The 21,445-nt window shown below is 40.9% G+C and overlaps 1 protein-coding gene across 1 annotated transcript in view; it reads left to right on the forward strand.

Annotated features, from left to right (window-relative positions):
* The window catches only part of DOK5 (docking protein 5), a 141,182-nt gene that overhangs the window by 99,448 nt on the left and 20,289 nt on the right, over window positions 1–21,445 (forward strand). The window contains exons 5-6 of the mRNA XM_082670472.1: window positions 1,794–1,983; window positions 14,478–14,613. Of these exons, the coding sequence (XP_082526598.1) occupies window positions 1,794–1,983; window positions 14,478–14,613 (326 nt within the window). The remainder of the gene's footprint in view (window positions 1–1,793; window positions 1,984–14,477; window positions 14,614–21,445) is intronic.

Genomic DNA, 21,445 nt, shown 5'->3' on the forward strand with positions numbered 1-21,445 from the left:
GTATCTGCCAGAATCCATCCCCAGGGAAGTGTTATTGACAAAGTCTTAGAAGTGCTAGCTAATTCAGAGGAGCCTCTTTGCAGACTGGGAAATTGAGCGGCAGAGAGCTTAATTAAGTCCTTTATCAGGGTCATACAACCAAGCCCCAAGCTCCTCCCTCCACAGTTCACTAACTCAGGATGCTCTTGGGCTGCACGGCACCTGTAGTGCCTCACCGACAAATGCACATGAAGCCAAACATAAAGAGGAAAGCATGACAGGTTTTGATTATGTTTTAGAGGGCTCAGATCAGCACTTATTTTTCACGTTTTATATTTGCAAAGCTATATTCAGATAGTGCTCCAAACTGAATTCAAGAATTGCCTGTGCCTAGGAGTTACCTTTCTGGTACCAATTTTCTGTGCCGCAGTTTCCTCTTCTGTCAAATAGGAATAAGAACACCTCTTGTATATAACTACTAGGGATTATAATTGAACTCAGCTCTGTCTTTTAAGGCACTTTACAAGGTTAATTGTATGACTTCAAGTAATTGTAACTAAAGTGGTCACTCTTACCACTTTTGCTGTTTTTCTTGGATGAGGTAGTTTATATGGAAGAACTTCCAAGCAAAGAAATTGGTAATGGTCTCTCTTACTTCTTGCTTGATGATGACAGTCTTTCTTACTTGTTTCAGCACTCTCCAGGGAGAAATTTGCTCCACTAGAATATACTTTTAAAATAATAGTTATTAGAAAGCAGTAAATATTTGGTTACTGGGAGTTTGGAGTAACTTAGAAAACTTGAAGAATAGATGCTTGAATACATTTATGAAGACAATCTTGACACTCCTATTTACTAAACTGAAGTCTATGGAAATTCTAATGACTTCCTTATTATAAAACAATTAATTTAGAATACCAGTGATATTATTAGTGCCACACTATTTTCTCAGATGTAGGCAATCTACCATAACAATGGATAGATAAAAGTGTGTTTGCTGTAGTAATAATATTTTTGTTTATATTTCACTTAAAATTTTGACTCTATAGCTTCCTAAATTAATGAATTTTCTAGAAATGTAATAAAAATACCATGACGGTATCTGAGGGGATGAAAATTCAGTTGCAATAATAAGCCAAGTAGTTTATGCAGAGTAATCTTGGTTAAATGTTAACAGTCATCCAAATAAGCAAATGAATATTTCTTTCCGGTATTTGACTAAAGAGAGCTCTTGTTAAAACTAGTTCAAATAGATCCACTGGAATTTTTCCAAACTGTTGGTCAGTTAAGTGCATAGTGTTAGTTAGTATTAGTTTATTTAAATAATTTGGGGTAGAGTTGTGTTCCTTTAGTTATGAAAATTATAAATTGATCAATATAATTTTAATATCATTAAACCATGCAGCAATTATTTTGCACCTGCATCTTTTGTGAACACAAAAGTGTGGGTGTAATTAACATGTACTTGGCAAGAAAAAAATTGTTTTTAATGGTTTCATTGCTTTTGTCTTTTACTGGCATACAAATTTTTATTATGCAAATTTAAAAATTCTAAAAAGATCTTTGCTCATGTAAATAGTGTTGCATGTATGTTGACAACCAGACTGTATCATTATTATGTTATTTAATATGGTCTTCATTTAAAAAAATCATTTACTGGAACTGTTAATTTATGAGAAAGGTTTATCTTCCTGAATATTCAACCAAAACCTAGAATAAGAGCTTGAATTACTTTGAAATGCCTCTTTGTTCCTACAATGTCTTTGATGTTTTATTCCTGGGGATTTTAGACTAACCTTTTGTTTTTCTCCCAGAGAGATTCAATGTGTATTTGATGCCATCTCCTAACTTAGATGTACATGGCGAATGTGCCTTGCAGATTACATATGAGCACATCTGTCTTTGGGACGTCCAGAATCCCAGAGTCAAACTCATCTCTTGGCCGCTAAGCGCCCTGCGGCGGTATGGACGAGATGCTGCTTGGTTCACTTTTGAGGCAGGGAGGTGAGTTTCATGACTGTTTTTCTACATTTTTTTCCCCAGGTTCACGTCATATAATGCTCCACTCACATTCATCTGTTCACTCTATTATAAACAAAGCCCAATTATTTAAAATTCACTTTTCAGAAATATGATCAATTTGATGCTCTTACAGCTATCCTAGAAAGTGTTTAAATTCTTCTTTTCCACACAGCTCTTCTTTGGTCTATTTAAATTTTAAGTACCTGGAAATGGAAGTGGTATAAACGCATTGGTGAATCTCCCAGAGACACAAAGTTTCTCAAGTGAGCAAATAAAACTTTAATTTTTAGTGCAGCATCCTTCTTATGTCAGAACTACTTATTTATTATCCTTATAGGAAAATCTTGATAGAAAATTAAGAATTTGTTTGGGAAGGTGGGTATATTTCCCTGCTTCGGTCTCAGAAATAATAATTATTATTATTATTGGCCGCGCCGCGTGGCTTGTGGGATCTTAGTTCCCTGACCAGGGATTGAACCCATGCCCTCGGCTGTGAAAGTGCGGAGTCCTAACCAATGGACCGCCAGGGAATTCCCTCAGAAATTATTTATGTATTAACTGTAACCAGTGAAATCTGGTTATGAAAGATGTTTCATCATAGAAAATAGGCTTTTGTATTGACTGTACACCTCGTATTTCATATTGATGTGCAGAAGAATTCTCCGTTGGTCAAGATGTTTGGGGCCCATTTGGGGCAGCATTTATTCCAGCTTTCATATTTTTCAGCTTTTCTTTGATTCACTCTATTTATAGGAAATAATAATAGGAAATGGGTATGTATGGCTTTTTATTGTCACTTCCAAAGGCTAAAAATTTAGTAAACCTTTGTAGTATCTCATGACTATTTGAAACTTTTTTTTTTTTTTTTTTTGCTGTACGCGGGCCTCTCACTGTTGTGGCCTCTCCCGTTGCGGAGCACAGGCTCCGGACGTGCAGGCTCAGCGGCCATGGCTCACGGGCCCAGCCGCTCCGCGGCATGTGGAATCTTCCCGGACTGGGGCACGAACCCGTGTCCCTTGCATTGGCAGGCGGACACCCAACCACTGCGCCACCAGGGAAGCCCTCCTTGAAACTGTTTAAAAATTATCTCGATCTTCCAGGTTTTGATACTGCTCATAGCTTGCAAAAGTTTAACTCTTCATATTGACATTTAGTAGAACTGCTAAGGATCTAGGAGATTATTTTAAAGACTTTGATATTTCCCCCAAGTGTGATAGCAAACCATATAGATTTTTAAGTAGGTGTTTGTGTAGAATCGTGTTCATATTTTGTAAATAATAGGATAGAGGTAGCAGATGTGGATGTGGGGAGATATTGAAGGACCTCAAGTGAAAGAAATGGTGGAAGAAAAGTGAGGCTGTACTGGGGACATGAAGTTCAGAAATATTCCTCTTTGACCAAAAGCCGTAAAGTGCTGACTCGGGAAATGAAGGAGCTTTTTGGTTCATGACTTTGGTCTCTTTATGGTCTGACTTTTGGGTATTTTGTCCACGAACTCCAGTGGTTAGATGATTGTAGTACCTACAACCCGTGCCACACAGTGTTGTGCCTCAGATATGGTAGGGACTTAGAATATTTATTGATTTCGAGCAGCATCTTGTTCAGTGGTCATGCTTTATGGGGCCGGCGCAAACCTGAGACTGAACGAACAATCGGAAGGACAAGTATCGGGAATGTATTCTTAGGACCTCGCTCATTTCCCAAACAGTGTGGTTCCTAGTGTAAGGAGCACTGATTTGGGAGTCAGAGAGACCCTAGGTCCTGATCGCTATTCTTTCTTAGCTGTTGGCCACTTACAAAGTGTTTAACTTCCCTTGTAAGTTTATCTAAGTAATAACTTCCTTCTGGGGTGGTCTTAGGTAAAAGCAGCAATGCATATAGATGACCCAGAAGGTGCTGGGCTTCTCTTAATAGTCTCTTTGAGGTTTTATCATAATAACTTTTGGAACAGGACTGGGTTTGCAGGATCCAGACAGTGTTAAATGCAAGGTAATCATACTATTTTATATTTTGCCTGAAACTCAAAGATGAATTTTTATAGTTACCATCAAGATGCTCAGGATATAAGATCATTCATGTTCCCCCAAGTGTAAAGGTTTCACATCTGCCTCACTTTATTAGTGAAGATAATTCTTTCCCTTGGCTATTTTTGGATGTGTTCAAAATAAGGCAGTGTCATATTAACTAAGATAATTTTCTCCCTGTCTCACGTTGATAGATGAACAGGAGTTAAGTCTCTCTAGGCAGATCGTTTTCACATATCCAGCATGCGTCTGCAAAAACGTCACAACATTTCCCCTCTAGAATGCAGAGAATCTTCCTAAGACCTTGGGCAAAGTTCTGCTCTGTCTAGGCAAAGCCTCTGTTAGACTTGGAGCTAAGTGTTATTCCTGCTGAATGGCCCATTTCACCGCATCAGGATTGACAATGGGGCACGCGTAATAAGCTGGGCTGGGAGGTGGAGGAAACGAAATGAAATTATAGTCAATCACATACTGGCTGTGGGACCTTGAGTGAATGACTTAACTCTCTGAGCTTCCATTGGCCACCTGTAAAATGGGTATAATTTATGTCTCTCACAAGATGGCCATGAAGACTAAATAAAGGTACATATACAAACACCTGGCATAATGCCTGGCAGGTAGTAGGCAGTTGTGTCAACACAAACTGACACAAGCAGACAAGAAATTTGTCGGCCTTCAGAACCCAAAGTCCAGGGAGCAGAGGTGGCTTCAGGGTTGGGTTGATTCAGGGTCCAAATGAGGACCCTAGGTTTTATATCATAGTCTTGTTTCTTCTAGGTGGCTTCACTCTGCTCCACATGGGGCTTCCAGGAGCTTTGAGGTCTTCTCACACCGTCAGCCAATAGAAGAGAGATAGATTCTTACCATACACTGACCATTCCATTCACTATGTGTCAGGAACTGCACTGAGGACTTTATGGAAAGCACACAGGGTACAGATAGAATGGGCGTGGTTCTCCCAAAGCAGGAAGCGGTTACTGACACCATCAGAAGGGATGTGAGGTTTAAAAAAAAACTAACAAAATGTGTCCAGTACGGTATTTAATAATTTCTCAAAGCAAATAGGGTGAAGCAGCTATTTGACTGTAATTAATAATGTCACTCATAACGGTGCTGAGGTGCAGAACAGTGGTCCTCAACCAGGGGTGATTTTGCACCTAAGGGACGTTTGGCAAAGTCTGGAGACATTTTTAGTTGTCACAACGTGTGCTGCACAAACAAGCCCCACAACAAAGAATTATCAGGTCCAGTTATCCAGGTGAAAAACTCTGCTCTAACAAGCATATCAACCATTGAAAGTAAATACTGATACTTATTGAGCCCTTACTATACAAAAGTTGCTGTACTAAGCATTTCACATGCACTGTCTCATTTAAGCCATTTGCTCGTCATATAAACCAGGGGATGTTATTATGCTCATCCTAAGGGGAAACTTGGGCGTCTGTGCGACTGATCCAAAGGCATGAGACCAGTAAGTAAATGGTGGATTCAGGAACACACTCAGCTCGTACTTCCAAACCCTATAGATTTCTAAGAAGGCTAAGTATCGCCACTCTACTAGGTTAGCCTAGTTCTGAGTGAGCTCTCCAGAGCTAAGGAAGAGAAGGCGTACTGCATAACCAGCACTCATGTATAAATTATCTTAGTTTACTTTAATTCTGGAACCTCCTATTTGTTCTTTTAGTTCGGAGTGCAGTCAGAATTGTTCATCTCTCCTGGGCGGCAGTATCATGATCAAAGGTCATTAGAGTCTTCTAGATGCTGTTTCTCCCTCTCTTCCCCAATATAGGCAATTCTGACCGTACCTGTTTTTTCCTTGAAGAATTCCACAGTTGAAATATAATCTTTTTAATAAAGTGCAGTTGCACAATTAATTGCCACTTATTGCCCCTGGAGATAAAGAACAATTAGCTTATCTGGGGGGAGGGATGGGGGAAGAGTACACATTGCTTATTTTATTTGAGTTTTTCCTAGTTTTTTGTTTGTTTCTTTCTTTCCACTTGGAATGCCTTGAGGCTTCAGTGAAGCTCATCAGATTGGCAGGGTCTGTGATTTTTTCATGGGAAGGTCCAGTTGACATGAAGTTTTAACTGCGGCAACATCCCCCATGGAACTATTCTTGAAACGTTACTGTTTAAAGCATGGTGGCAGGTGTCCAGTAAGCTTCCCTGTGAATTTCACAGCTGGCTGCCCAGTTCCCCGCTTGCTTCAGTGTCAGGCTCTGTCCTACCTCCTGACCGATTTAAATGACTACCCTCGGTTTAGCACCTGCAGGGCTGAGGGCAGCTCAGGTGACATTTGGCAGAAAGTGGTGAATAATTACCACACATGGGTGCCTCTCTTTACCAGCCAGAGAATGTCCCTCTCGTGCTTTTGACATCGTTTTAAGAGAAACTTTTAGGTTTGCCAAGAATATGTGAAAATTGACATTGCATATACAAATTCTTTTCCTTAAATGGAGTGCACAAATTGGTGAAAAAGGCTTTTTCTGGATGTAAAGACATCTGAACAGTCTTGGAAAAGAAATCATCTGTGTCTTGTGTATATCACTCTAAAAACAAGTTTAACTGGTGAAATAACTTTTCATTGGAGAAGAAAACTGTAGATGAGTGTACCTGTAAAAGGACCATTATTCTCATATAAACCTTTGGATATTCTCTAGTTGTCTTCTTGATTCTAAGCTACTTAGTAATCCCTCACTTTTAAATATTTTGTAGAGCATATATTCATTCTTACTAAAGGATTGAAAGCAAATTAACAAATAAAATGTACTTGGCGCTTCCTACTATGTTGAATAGAGAAATTTAAATACAAATGCGTTAGATCCCACACAGCCTAGCTCAGAGGAAGTGAAATTCTCTTCTTTTGAAAGAAAACAAACTACAGTTGTGCCATTTATGTGGCCATTCATTCTTCATTAGCATCGATCTAAAAAATAATTTTAGATTTTTTATTTATAAATTTTCATTTATAATTGTATTATAAATATTGCTTGAGTGGAGGCGTGTGTGAAATCAGAAGGGAGAGTCCCCTTTCCACTCTACAGAGTAACCTCTTTAATCATCATCTTTAAAGATCTTTCATTATTGCCCGTCTGTTCTCTGCCAGACACTGTGCTGGGTGTGTGGGTGTGAACACAGACAAGACAAGGCCATCCTAAGAAGCTTAGCTAGGTCCCCTCTTACTTTTGAGCTTCTGTGGTTGGTTCTAGCATATGAAATCCTTAAAGGAAAGGATGACTTTCCTGTGACCTTCGGAAAAAGAAATTAGACACTCACCAATGCCTCCCGTCTTGTGGCCATCTTTAAAAACAAATTTAAGGCATATTTTTATTTAATTTATTTATTTTTCCAGCTTTATTGAGGTATAAATGATACAGAACATCCTTTAAGTTTAAGGTGTACAAGGTGATGGTTTGATACATGTATGTATTGCAAAATGATCACCACAGTAAGGTTAGTTAACACCTTCATCACCTCACGTAATTACCTTTTTTTGTGGTGAGAAACATTTAAGATCTACTCTCTTTGTAACTTTCAGGTATACAATACAGTATTTTTAATTATAGTCACCATTCCGTACATTAGATGCCCAGAACTTACTCATCTTACAGCTTGAAATCTGTACCCTTAGACCAACATCTATCTCCCCTTTTCCTCCTCCTGCAACCCCTGGAAACCACCTTTCTACTCCCTGTTTCTATGAGTTTGGCTTTTTTCAGATTCCACATGTCAGTGAGATCATACAGTGTTTGTCTTTCTTTGTCTGACTTACTTCACTTAGCATAGTGCCCTCAGGTTCCATCCATGTTGTCACGAATGGCAGGATTGTCTTCTTTTTTTTTTCACGACTTAATAGTATTCCAGTGTCTGTGTATATACACACACACTACATTTTCTTTATCCATTCATCTACCAGTGGACTCTAAGGTTATTTCTATGTCTTGGCTATTGTAAGTAATGCTGCAGTGAACATGGGGTTGCAGATATCTCTTTTGAGATCGTGATTTCATTTCCTTTGGATATATACCCAGAAGTGGAATTGCTGGATCTTTTGGCAGTTCTGTTTTTAATCTTTTGAAGAACCTCCATACCATTTTTCATAGTGGCTGCACCAGTTTACATTCTCACCAACAGTGCACAAGGATTTCCTTTTCTCTATGTCTTCACCATCCCTTGTTATCTCTTGTCTTGTTTACAGTAGCCATTCTAACAGGTATGAGGTGATATTTCATTGTGGTTTTGATTTCCCTGATGGTTAGTGATGTGGGGCATTTTTTGTATACCTGTTGGCTATTTGCGTGATGTGACCATCTTTTCATAGGTGATGGCCCACTAGTGTATGTGACCACTTTATATATGACAGTACCTCAGAATTCTAGTAAAGGACTAGTAAAAACTGAATCATGCCTTCTTTCATCACATTCCCTGAGTGTACCTTGAGAGCTGGTGTGGTTCCAAGCACTATGTGTGTAGCAATAAATAAAACATACATGTGTTCTGTTGTTATGAAACTTACTCTCTAGAGGAGAGGGGATACAGACTATGACAAACATTAAGAAAAAGTACAACAGATGTTAGAATGTGTAAGTCCCACAGTGAAAAATAAAGGTGTTCGATAGAAAGTGTCAAAGGAGGGGTGCAGTTTTTTGTTTTTGTTTTTTTGCGGTACGCGGGTCTCTCACTGTTGTGGCCTCTCCCATTGCGGAGCACAGGCTCCGGACGCGCAGGCTCAGCGGCCATGGCTCACGGGCCCAGCCGCTCCGTGGCGTGTGGGATCTTCCTGGACCCGGGCACGAACCCGTGTCCCCTGCATCAGCAGGCGGGCTCTTAACCACTGCGCCACCAGGGAAGCCCACCTTTCCTTTCTTGATTGTTCCTCTGACCTGTAACGGCTCACTCTACCATTACATTATCTTTGAACCCATTCGCATGTGTAGATCTTGTCTAACCAAACGAATTGTAAACTCCTCAAAGACAAAGCCTCTGCCTTTACCTTTGTTTACATCCATTGCAGCCGCTGTTATGATTTGCCTAATGTTAGTGTGACAAGTGCCGCGTTCTTTCAGTTATAATATATAATTGTAAAAGTGAAAAATCAATACTGATCTAATAACCCCTATGGCAGGGATGGAGAGAAGAAAAGATTATCTTAAATATACATGTTGAGGGTAAGATACATTCTGCTTTTAGCAATGTTTAAATATCCTAAAGACACACACATACACATGTACACACGCACATGCACAAAATACATCTTGAAAGTGAGGAACTGCTGAGTCGATTGGCTTTCTAACTTCATAAGTTTGCTTATTAATACTGTCCTCCGTGAGGTCATTTATTTTGGTCTTCATAATTTCAATTCCATTAGTATTTTTCTAATAAACTATGTTGGTGTGGAATGTCATTGTCAAAGGGAAGGAACAAAGATTAGAAAGTTGGGCGTTCAGTGCCAGTGCAAGCTGTCGCTTGCAGGTGGTGACTTGGAGACAGTGAAGAGCATTGTTTCAGAGCCCTTGTGGGCCACGGCATGCGGGCCACCCCTCCCCCCGCCCTCTCTCCAACGTGTCCTCTTTCTCTTAGCTTTGTCCCACCTCAAGGCATTCTGTGTGCAGTTGTTTCTGTCACACTGTTCTTCCTGCTTTCTCATCCAAACCACTTCCCTCCCCACGGTGGCTCAGTGACCCCTCAGTTTAAATAAAACTTGCTCAAGGAAGCCTGGGTCAAGTTCTCAGTCACTCCTTTCCTAGCCCTGTCTGCTGTTTCCTAATCTATTCTACAGTTATTTATTGGACACTAAATATAGGCCAAGTCCTGTGCTGGGCCCTGGTGGAAAAGCTGTGAATAAATTAGAAAACAATCTGTGTCCACGTGGAGCTTACATTCCAGTGAAATAATGGAAGGGCACATTATTTGAAGATGTGCTTTGTGCGTTCTGAGTATCATATTTGATACTTTTAATAAATCTAGGTGACAGTTACTATCATTATATTTATTTTACAGATGGATATGCAGGCTTAGGGAAGTTAACTAACGTGTACCAGGCACAAAGCTGGTAAGGGGCAATCCCAGACAGGCGGTCTGGGGCCCAAGTCTGTACCTTTACCAAGCCTTTTATTCCATGCTGCCTTGATACATGCTTACTGTGTGCATGAGTGAATGAATTTCCCAATACTTTCTGAGCTCTTATGGATTTTCTTACGGTTTTCTTATGGATTCTTAACTAATTGCATAATCCATGGTTTGGAGTGATAGGCATATCATTTAGGCAAAGTAGTTACTGAGAAATTCAAAGCTAGATGTGCATCTATATGGTCACAGAGTTCTTGTATCTGAACCTTATCTCCACAAAGGACATAGGAAAGGCCCAACTTAAACTCATTATTTTACTTCCTCTGGGTTTCCATCCACTGGTTCTGTTAGCATAAGGCCATCAGGAAAGAGGCTTGGGGCATTTGGGACGGCTTCGGATGCTAGAAGTGTCCAAGGTCAAAGTCAGTGGGTAAAGAGAAAGAAAGGAATCAGGTCCATTAAAAGTCAAGACTTGAAGGGAATTCTCTAGCAGTTCGGTGGTTAGGACTCAGTGCTTTCACTGCCGTGGGCCTGGGTTAAATCCCTGGTTGGGGAACTAAGATTCTGCAAGCTGCATGGTGTGGCCAAAAAGAAAAACGTCAAGACTGTGTATTTGCAAGTCTGTGATAGATGAACCCATTAGAACGTCTTTGCTCTGTGTTGTGTTTTCTCTAGAGATGTGAAGCAGACGTAGCCGTATTAGGTTATGTAAGACCATTACCCCTTTGATGTGCTTTTTTTTTGACTCCCTTTCCTTTCCTTTCCTTTTTTCTTTTTTCCCCTATTTTCTTCTTACTTGCCTTGGGAAGTTGGCCCATTATATTATTTTGCCAAAGGCCTCTAATAACATTTTAAATGGCTTGTAAAGCTGCTTATGAAACAGCACCAGGGACTTCCCTGCTGGCGTGATGGTTAGGAATCCACCTGCCAATGCAGGGGACAAGGGTTCGAGCCCTGCTCCGGGAGGATCCAACGTGCCGCAGAACAACTAAGCCCGTGTGCCACAACTACTGAGCCCGCAAGCCACAACTATGAAGCCCACGCACCTAGAGCCTGTGCTCCGCAACAAGAGAAGCCACCGCAATGAGAAGCCCACGCACCGCAACGAAGAGTAGCCCCCGCTCGACACAACTAGAGAAAACCCGCACGCAGCAACGAAGACCCAACGTAGCCAAAAATAAATAACTAAATAAATTTATAGAAACAGCACCAAACAAGTCTGTTGGGTTGAGGGGCGTGAATGAAATAAAAGAACTTGTGGGTAGAGGTTAGAAGAGACTGTATGGAAGAGCATCTGAGGTCAATTTTGTACATTATCCACGCTTTCTGGGTCGCTGCTGTCCCACTGAAGGGCATATACCTTTGAACAGTATGGATGAAAGTCCCAACAATTAGGCAAACCAAAGGCCTAATTCCTGTTCTGTTTAGAGCTCTTTAGTGCATGTTTGTGCCTTCAACGCAAACTGGCGGCCTCTTGGCCAGATCTGGTCCTTAGAGGCATTTTGGCTCCCACAGCTTAAACAAAAAAAACAAAGGAAAAAGTTGCCAACATTAAAAATTCAGGTTATTTCATATAAAAATCAAAATTTCTGATTTCTCTTAGACAATCAGAAGTGTGGCTACGTTGGGCTCGTATTTCCCCATTTAAATGTGACCAGGGCTGACTGGTGGCTGGTGTCCATTAGCTACGCTCCCTCTGTGTGGCTGTGTGTTGTAGGGGTCTGAGCATCTTTATCCATTCACGTTCTTTGTCTGAACCCTGATGGAATTTGAGGTTGTGACTCCTGGTTCATTCTGTAAGTGGTAAGTGTGTATGTGTGAGTGTGTGTATGTGTATGTGTGTGAATGTCTGTGTCTTTCAGATCCTTAGGTGGAGGCAGGGAAAGTCTGTGTACTTTCAAGAAGAATACTTGATACTCTGTTTTGATTTAGTTTGTTTCTGATCACAGTAATTATTTAGAGAGTCAAATGTCATTAAAGGATGGTTGTGGCTTTGTTATGTTAACCAAAAGCAGACATTGGATAAAAGAGTGATTTTCAAAGAGTAGATTTCACTAGTTAGTGAGTCATAATGTAAAGTAAGCACTTCACCACTGGTATTAAAAAATATAATAGAGGGGCTTCCCTGGTGGCGCAGTGGTTAAGAGCCCGCCTGCCGATGCAGGGGACACGGGTTCGTGCCCCGGTCCGGGAAGATCCCACATGCCGCGGAGTGGCTGGGCCCGTGAGCCATGGCCGCTGAGCCTGCACGTCCGGAGCCTGTGCTTCGCAACGGCAGAGGCCACAGCAGTGAGAGGCCTGCGTACCGCAAAAAAAAAAAAAAAAAATATATATATATATATATATATAATAGAAAATATTAACATATTATAAATTGATGTTAGATAAATAGCTAAATAATAACTAGGTGATAGATAAATAGATCAACAGATGTACTAGGTCACAATCTAAGCTATACTTATTACTGCGGGTTGCCGTTACAAAAACCTTAAAAGCCACTAGATTGTCAAGTTTTAGAAACACAGCTGCAGGGTTTGCTATGAATCAATTTTCCTACAAATGTTTCCCAATAACAGGTACCTTCATCCTTTCTGGAACCAAGGTTGGCATCTAAGTAAGTAAAAATGACCTCTGCCGTAGAGGAAACAGAAGAGCACCTCTTCCTGTTTAATAATTGATTGAGGTTACCCTCCTCTTAACAAATTATATTTCCATATTTGATGGAAAAAAAAAGTGGTGTGAAAAAATTAAAACCTTGCGGAATTAGGTGCCGAGTAGCAGAGTCAAATTTGTATGGTGGATCAAATAAAGAGGGGATAGCAGTGAGGACTGAAGTATTTTAGGAAGTCTTCAGGAAAGAAATGGGACTTGAGTAAATATGCTTTGAATTTTAGTTTTTAGTTCTTCCTTGGATTAGGATGACTCAATAATTAAAATCACATGATCAACCTCATAAGCTAGTTCTTTATATTAGCTGGTTGAAAGAGCCTTCTAGTTTTTCTCTTTCTTCTTACATTGTCCATATTAGTGAAATTCAAGCGAGGCAGGTTTTGACCAATTAACGTATGCTATGCTATATGTGCTGAAAATTGCCATATGGCCGTGGTATTTAGCCAACTGTGGAAAATAAGGATAAGTCTTCCTTTCTTATTGCACTAACTGCATAGACTGGAATAGATAAAATATTTAACAGGTTTGGGTTGAAAATTTGCTTGGTTTCCATGCTGTGTTAAAAAGTTCTTTAGATGTGAGCCTCTAGATGTGAGCAAAACTCAGGCATTAAGGCCAGTATTCAGTTTTTCAGCAAGAGATTCTGAGGTGGAAGGAGTGGAATTGTATTTTAGAATAATGAAGTAATTATTAATAATTATAAATAATGTAATAATTAAATATTGTTCTTTAAAACAAAAACAACCTCTTAGTTTATCTTTGATATACGTATGTATCAAAATCAGAACTTTAAAAAATATCCTTTTAAAAATTATCCTTGATAATAGGATTTTGTCCAAGTCTTTAAAAATATTTAGAGTAATTAAATATATTTATTAATTATATGTAACACACTATACATATATATATATATACATGTATGTATGTATGTGTGTGTGCGTGTATATATAGTAGTTAAAACACATTTATTTGGTTCTTGCCTAATTATGTGTACCTATCTTCCATTATTAATATAATTCATTTTTTAACAGTCTGAGGTAGAAATGATCCTCTTCTTAATCCTTAACATTAATGTTGAAACCCATCTAGCTTTCCTTGAGTAACTTCTCTGACGTTCCACACATTAATTCAGCAAAGTTATGTTCATTTAAAAAAAAAACCTCTTAGCTGTGTTTCGTTCATCTCATGGAGTGAACACCTAGAGTAAAATTTGATCTGTGATTTGGGAAAGCATAGTTGCCTTTGGGAGTGAGATCACTCTTCAAGCCATTGTCTGTAAGGAAGGTTAGGACAGAATCTGAGAGTCACAGAATCCTTCTTTTACCTCTGAGCTACATGGCGCCGTTTCTGACGAGTTTCTGATTCACGGACTGTGATGGGAAGGCCGTAGCACAGGTGTCCTCTTTGAGACTCATACAGGAAGTAGAGGGATTATACTAAGAATCCAGAAACAGCTTATTAACCTTCTATGACAAAACCTACAGGACAAAAAACATGGGGCACCATTTTGGCTTCGAGTGATTGGTTCCCTGTCCTTATTAATACCAATTCATCGAACAGTTTGATTCTAGTGAACTCTGTTTAGCACATGTGAACAAGGATCCTAATCTCATACAAAATAAATGAGCCTCGTATCAGACTCTTCTAGGCTTTAGGCGCATTGAACTTGTAGGAGCTGGTTTTCAGAAGCTCTCTGTCTTTGTTTTCACAGGATGTGTGAGACTGGTGAAGGGCTGTTTATCTTTCAGACGCGAGATGGGGAGGCCATCTACCAGAAAGTCCACTCTGCTGCCTTGGCCATAGCTGAGCAGCACGAGCGCTTGCTACAGAGCGTGAAAAATTCAATGGTACGTGTGGAATTTCTTGCTTATGACCCAGTGTACGCCGCTGTAGAATTTAGTCTTGGAATCTTTGTGCTGAAAATATGGTCAGTGTATTTTTGGGCAGAAGATTTACTCCTGTACTCAGCAGTGTAGTACTTGGATTAAATGCCATCCTTGGAAAGCTCCAAAAGGCCACCTGGTAACACAGTAACTATACACCGCCTCATCTGCTTACCCACTTTGTGCCTCAGTTGTTACCTGTGTGTTTAATCAACGTGGGCTCCTACAACAAAATACCATAGACTGAGTGAGTTATAAAAAACAAATTTATTTATTCCTCACTGGGAGGTTGGGAAGTCCAAGATCAAGGTGCCGGCGGATTCTGGTGGGACCCGCTCCCTGGTTCATGGATGGCTGTCTTTTCACTGTGTCTCATATGGCAGAAAGGGTGAGAGATCTCTGTGGAGTCTCTTTTGTAAGAGCGCTAATGCCATTCATGAGGGCTCTGCCCTCGTGACCTAAGCATCTCCCATAGGCCCTACCTTCTAATGCCATCACTTTGGGGGTTAAGATTTGAGCATATGAATTTGGGAGTGGGGGACACAATATTCAGTCCATTGCAGTGTGTGTGTATGTACATTAAAATCAATTTGGATATGTATGGACATCTATAGACACAGCTATGTGGGTTATCTATCTATAGATATATATAATATTTTTAACTGTAGCAGAAGTAGTCATTTCAAATGTCAGCAGAGGTCAGAGAGAAAATGAAGGTGAGAGAAGAGGGCTGAGAGGAAACTGGGGTGAAATATCAAAAGCTCAAGACCAGACAACTGTCGACATGAGATCATGGTTTCCGTGTAGGAGAGTTCTTGATTTTTCCAGATAAGTCAAGAATTTGACTGTTTATGGTATCTTCCCATTTGTAACTGTTGGAAATTAATTCCAGCTGAAACCAACAACAAAAACCAGTAATGCTTTGTGGGACAAAGGAAACCTACCCGTAAGACTCCATCCTGCCCACAACCATGCATTTGCCATCTCTAGTGGGTAAACCTTCATAGTCATCAATGTATAAAAACACTGCAAACGCAAATACACATGAGCGTACGTAAATTCTCTCCCAGAACCCCTACTCTTTTCATTGCTTAGTGCCAGGGACTGTGCATTGTACGGACAATTATGATTCATGAGTTTCTTCTTTAAGAACAGTAAATTTACAAAATCCGAAATGAATGTACAACAGTTAAATAATGCAAATCATGCAGTGTGGCTGCAAACACATGCATAGAGATTCACATCTGGAAAGAAATCTGCAAAACCAAAAGGAACTGGGTTGGCATGGTAACGTTAGGGCCGTTTGAAAAGTTATGATTTAACCATGTGGGGTGGTTGGATTTAAAGATGGGAAAAGCATGTAGTATGATCTATCCCAAAGGATCCCCAGATTATTCCCGAACAACTTGTGCATGCAGCGCTCTGGGATTTTAGAGCAGGGATCAGCAAAACTTTAGTAAAGGGCGAGATAGTAATATTTTAGGCTTTGTGGTCAAAGATAGTTTCTGCTGCAACTGTTTAACTTTGCCATTGTAAAGCCAAAGCGAGCAAAAGGAGAGAAGGAGGGAGGGAGGAGAGTTCAAGTTGTTTTGAACTTACAGGGCAATGTCATTGCATTAAAGTTGTGCGCTACACAAGATGCCTTTAAAGGTCTGAAGAAGTTTTTTTAAGGTCACCTTTTTGTAAAGCCATCGATTAGCACACATTGTTATCTACTTGAAAAGCAGGTTCTGCACGCCCATGTTTTTCCATTTACGCCTCCTCATTACTTCCACTAAAAATTAATCAGGAGTATGAGTAATTCGTTCAGATCATCCTTTTGCAGATTTAACTGGAATATAATGTTGTTTGCTCTTAATTTGCTGTATGCTTAACAAGTTCTATAAAATGAATGATTTTAAAAGTAAACACATCCTGTTTTAGATGGAAATGAGTAAACTTCAAAACGGGATCTGAATCTCAAGGAAGTTAAACCGGGGATTGTGAAATGCTTAAAAATCAACATCCTTCAATCCATCTCTGATTAGGGGAGAAAAGAGATTCTGTGCTAAAATGAAACAAATGAAGGTGATACTAAAGCCCCTAAGTTAGAGTTTTGCATATTCTGGTCACTGGGAGTGGATCCACGTGGATTGGCTCTATTCTTGACTAGGAATTGCCTTTATGCCACTACTGGCTTGCTTCTCTGAGATGGCCAAGGTCACGAATGGAGAAAGATGGTGAAGCTAACCTCATTATTCGGAAGCCCTAACCCGCTGTTAGCTGCCACTAACTCCCAAGACAGAATGCTTCACTGTGGAACGCATGACAGTTTGAAGTTGCAGCCTTGAGTGAAGGGGTTTGGATCAGACTTATGACCTTGAATCCCAGAAGTCAGAAAGAGGAGACTTGTGGGTCGGATAGTAATAATAACTTTTATTTTATTATCATCATCATTATAGTCATTATTGCGGTAGGCTGAACAATAGCTCCCCCAAATCTTTCCCACCTTAATCCCTGGAACCTGTGAACATTACCTTATATGGCAGAAGGGACTTTGCAGATGTGATTAAGTTAAAGCTCTTGAGATGGGGAGATTGTCCTGGATTATCCAGGTGGGCCCAGTGTCATCACAAGGTCCTTGTAAGAAGGAAGCCAGAGGAGTGAGAGCCAGACGGAAGGTGATGTGGCGATGGAAGCAGAGGGACAGACAGAGATTTTTGAAGGGTCTGTGCTGATGGTTTGAAGGTAGAAAGAGATGTGACCCAAAGGATATAGGTGGCCTCTAGAAACTGGAAAAAGCAAGGAAATGGATTCTCCCCTGGAACCTCCAAAAGGAACCAGCCCAGCTGACACCTTGACTTTAGCACAGTGAATCTGATTTCAGACCTCTGGCCTCCAGAGCCGTAAGGGGATAAATTTGTGTGGTTGTACGCCACCAGTGTTGTGGGAATTTGTTACAACAGCTATAGGTAACGAATACAATAATAATATCAAAAATAATAAAAATGTATCGTGTCTCTACTCTGTAGCAGACAATATTTTAAGGACTTTGTGTGTACTTTCTAACCCTCCCAATGACCCTTGGAGGGAGGGCCCAGCACCACCAGCTTGGAAGTAGTGGGGCTCCAATTTGGAGCAAGTGTGCTGGGATAACCCCACTTTACACTTTATCTTGGAATCAAGCCCCTAGACACGTTTTCTTTGCCCTGCATGAGATCAGGTCACTGCTGTTCTAAAAATTCCAAATTAATGGCTGACATTTAAAAGTTAAGAGGTTTCACATAAAACTCAGATTTCTGTAGTATCTTAAAAAGTGAAAAGGCCACACTGATCTCACACCCCCATGTGGCAACCATCAGATATGCCCGGTGGTGCCTTCCCTCTTCAGGTAGAATGGGGATCTTCAGTTCTCCGCAGTCCTTACCACTTTCCATTGTCACTCAGCAAGTGGTCCTTCTCTGGGCATTTGCTAGCCATGCTGTGGCCAATCGATGTCCTGCCTATGTTACATGTATAAGTTTTCTGTTGCTGTGTAACAAAGTGCCACAAACTGTGCACCCTAAAACAACACACGTATGTTATCTCATAGTTGCCATGGGTCAAGAATGTTGGCATGGCTTCCATGGGCCCCCGGCTTCAGATTCTCACAAGACTGAGATACTCTAGTCTCATCTGAAGGTTAGACTGGGGAACGACCCACTCACAAGCTCACAGTGGTTGTTAGTGGAAGTTAGTTCCTTGGGGCTGCAGGATCAAGGGCCTCAGTTTCTTGTTGGCTAGTGGATGGAGGCCATCCTTAGCTCCCAGGGACCACCCTCAGCTTCTTGTCATGTGGGTTTCCCAACATAGCCACTTGCTTCATCAAAGCCAGCAAGACCACAATCCTGTGTATCCTAACCATGGTCGTGACATCCCATCATCCCGTCATAGGCTATTGGTTGGAAGCAAGTCACAAGTCCTTCCCACAGTCACGAGAGAGAGGGGTCCACACAAGGGTGTGCACACCTAGAGGAGGAGATCAGGGGGCCACCTTGGTGTCTGTCCCCATACCATGCAAACTTCTGGAATAATGTTTATTTAGTGCTTTGATTTTACCTTTTAAGTACGTTTCCTGCTTTATGGCGTGTTGCTAATGATGCCATTTATTTATGAAGCATCTGCTAAATGCCAGGCTCTTTAACAACAACAACCGTACCACTTACCAAGCCAGGCACTTTACTTGCTTTTTCTCTAATCACCATGATATCTCTGTGAAGTAGACCTATTCATTCGTTCTCATTTATTAGTTCATTCAAATATGTTTATTGTGGACATAATATGCTGTAGGATATAGTGGTAATTGACAGGTAAAGCCCATGATCCCATGGGTCTTATAATTCAAGGGAGTATTATTCATGACCCTTGACCTGGAAGGAATCACTCTCCAGATCTTATAGACGAGAAAACAGATGCTCACAGTGGTTAAGTCACTTGCCCACAGCCATAGAGCTCATTACTGTTGGAGCCAGAAATGCAGGATCCTTTTATTTGGTTGCTAAACCTCTACCTCTGGCCACAATGCCTTACTCCCCAGAAGGGTTTTAAAGCCCTTCTGTTTCTTTTATATCCGCACTGAGAACTGTCTTAGCATTTTCAAATTACCCTGAATATCAGAGTACCTTTCAGAAATACATATCAACTCAGAGTATATGTTAAAAAATTACTGTTATAAGAAATCTCGTTTCTTTTGGTACTTTTGGGACCAGATAGCAATCATGTTTCTCATAATCCTTCCCCCACCTCCTCTCCTTTAAAATTCAGTGTATTATGATTCATTCTAAATGGGGTGTAGAAGGGGGCGGGCCTGGGGTATGAGGGGAAGGGCTAACTGTTGAATGAGATGGAGCCGCAGGAACTCGTTTGCTCACAAGCTGCGAGCTGCCCTGCTGGAGCAGCTACAGGGAAGCTCTGCCCGGACACTGTGGGACTCCCCCGAGCAGCCAGCTATTTTTGCCACCTTGGAGATCAGTGTCTATAACAGAGTCTAATTTTGGAACAAGGAGTGGCAGTGTGGGGATGTTCCTCATTCCACGGCCGGGCCTGTCATTTTTAGAATTTCCTTCAAGGCGAGAGTGACAAGGTGAATGATGGCCATTTAGCAGCTCCCTTGGGGGCTGCAGGGCCGGCTCCACTGGGGGTGACATTCAGGCCCCAGGGTGACGTCTCCCCCATCCTCTGCAGTCCTGACTGTGCTCCCACGTTTGAGAGTTTAATCGGAGCTCTTTCTGTGTCCCCTCTTTTCTGTTGTTGTTTAATTGATTTACTTCCAGACTTGGAAATAAATTTTGCAATTTATTTGCAAATTATTTGCAAATAAATTTTGTTAATCAATTTGTAGAATTCAAGAGGAACTCTTCTACAGTTCTGCAAACCAAAGTAATTTATATTCAATCTAATTTTAAAAATGATAGTCTACACTTTTTTTTTTTTTAATATAGAGGGCATCAAAGAAAGCATAGAATCGATTTCACTACTACTCAGACTGAAAAAGACCCACACCTGCTGGGATTTTATGTGTAGAAACAGCCTTCTCACAACTGTGTCCCCACTCATCCACCCACAAAAAAATCAGTTTTTACCTCTTCTGTTTATGAGCTCTAGTTAATTGCGTTAACGTACAGATTTTTTTTTTTTTAGTGTACTACTTAAAGCAGTTATCAACTTTTTTTCACGCCTGAATATCCACTCCCTTTTCATAGCTTGGTATATTAATTATAATTCAAAAATCTTTTACTGAACATCTATCTACTGCTTGCAAAGTAGATCTTTGCAAAGATGTAAAAATTTTTTTTTGCATCTTAAGGAGCTTGAAATTTAGAATAGAAGTTATGATTTAAACTCTTCAAAACATGCAACAGTGTAATCCTGTGATTCAATGTGCTGTGGTGCCCTTTAGAGGGCAATTTGTCCCTGTTGATCAAAATTCAATTCACATGTCCCTTTACTCAGCAATAGCACATCTAGGAATTTACTCTAAAAATGTACTACCGGAAGCAAAGCTGATGTGGACACAAATGGAGGGAGTTATTCCTTTTTGCTTACATTCTGCTGTTTTACAAACATTTGCTAAGCCCTGCTGTCCGCAGGGTGCTGAGGAAGTGATTGAAGAAGATGAAGTTCCCATTCTTGGGGAGCTTGTGTGTAATAGCAGAGATATCACCCAAAGGGGATAATTAGATAAGTTATGGCACATGATGTAACAGGAGCTAAATGAGGCAGCTAAGTAGGGTCACACTTGGTACTATCGAACTTGTGTGAAGCACGTGGATGAAGAAGAGGCAGGACAGTAGGCAGAGTCCGACACACACTCACACCCACACTCGCACTCACACACGTGCTTTGTCAGTACAGAGTGAACTTCCGGCGGGATACAAACGTACTGGGTAATGTTGGTTACCTTTGGGGAGCAGGACTGGGGTTTGAGGGTCTGAGAAGGGGCTTTTATATTTCTCTGTATGTTTTTCTCTTCCATTAATTTTTTTTTGTGTGTGTTACGCGTGCCTCTCACTGCTGCGGCCCCTCCCGTTGCGGAGCACAGGCTCCGGACGCGCAGGCTCAGCGGCCATGGCTCACGGGCCCAGCCGCTCCATGGCACGTGGGATCTTCCCGGACCCGGGCACGAACCCGTGTCCCCTGCATCGGCAGGCGGACTCTCAACCACTGCGCCACCAGGGAAGCCCTTGAATAGACAATTTTCTGAGCATAGAGAAAAAGGAAAATGAAGCCAGAATCCCAAATCCCATTCCCTCCCAGTGCCAAAACAAGGCACAGGTTC

The sequence above is a fragment of the Grampus griseus genome, assembly GCF_964374135.1.
Source record: "Grampus griseus genome assembly, chromosome: 14".
In the NCBI taxonomy this organism is placed as follows: domain Eukaryota; kingdom Metazoa; phylum Chordata; class Mammalia; order Artiodactyla; family Delphinidae; genus Grampus; species Grampus griseus.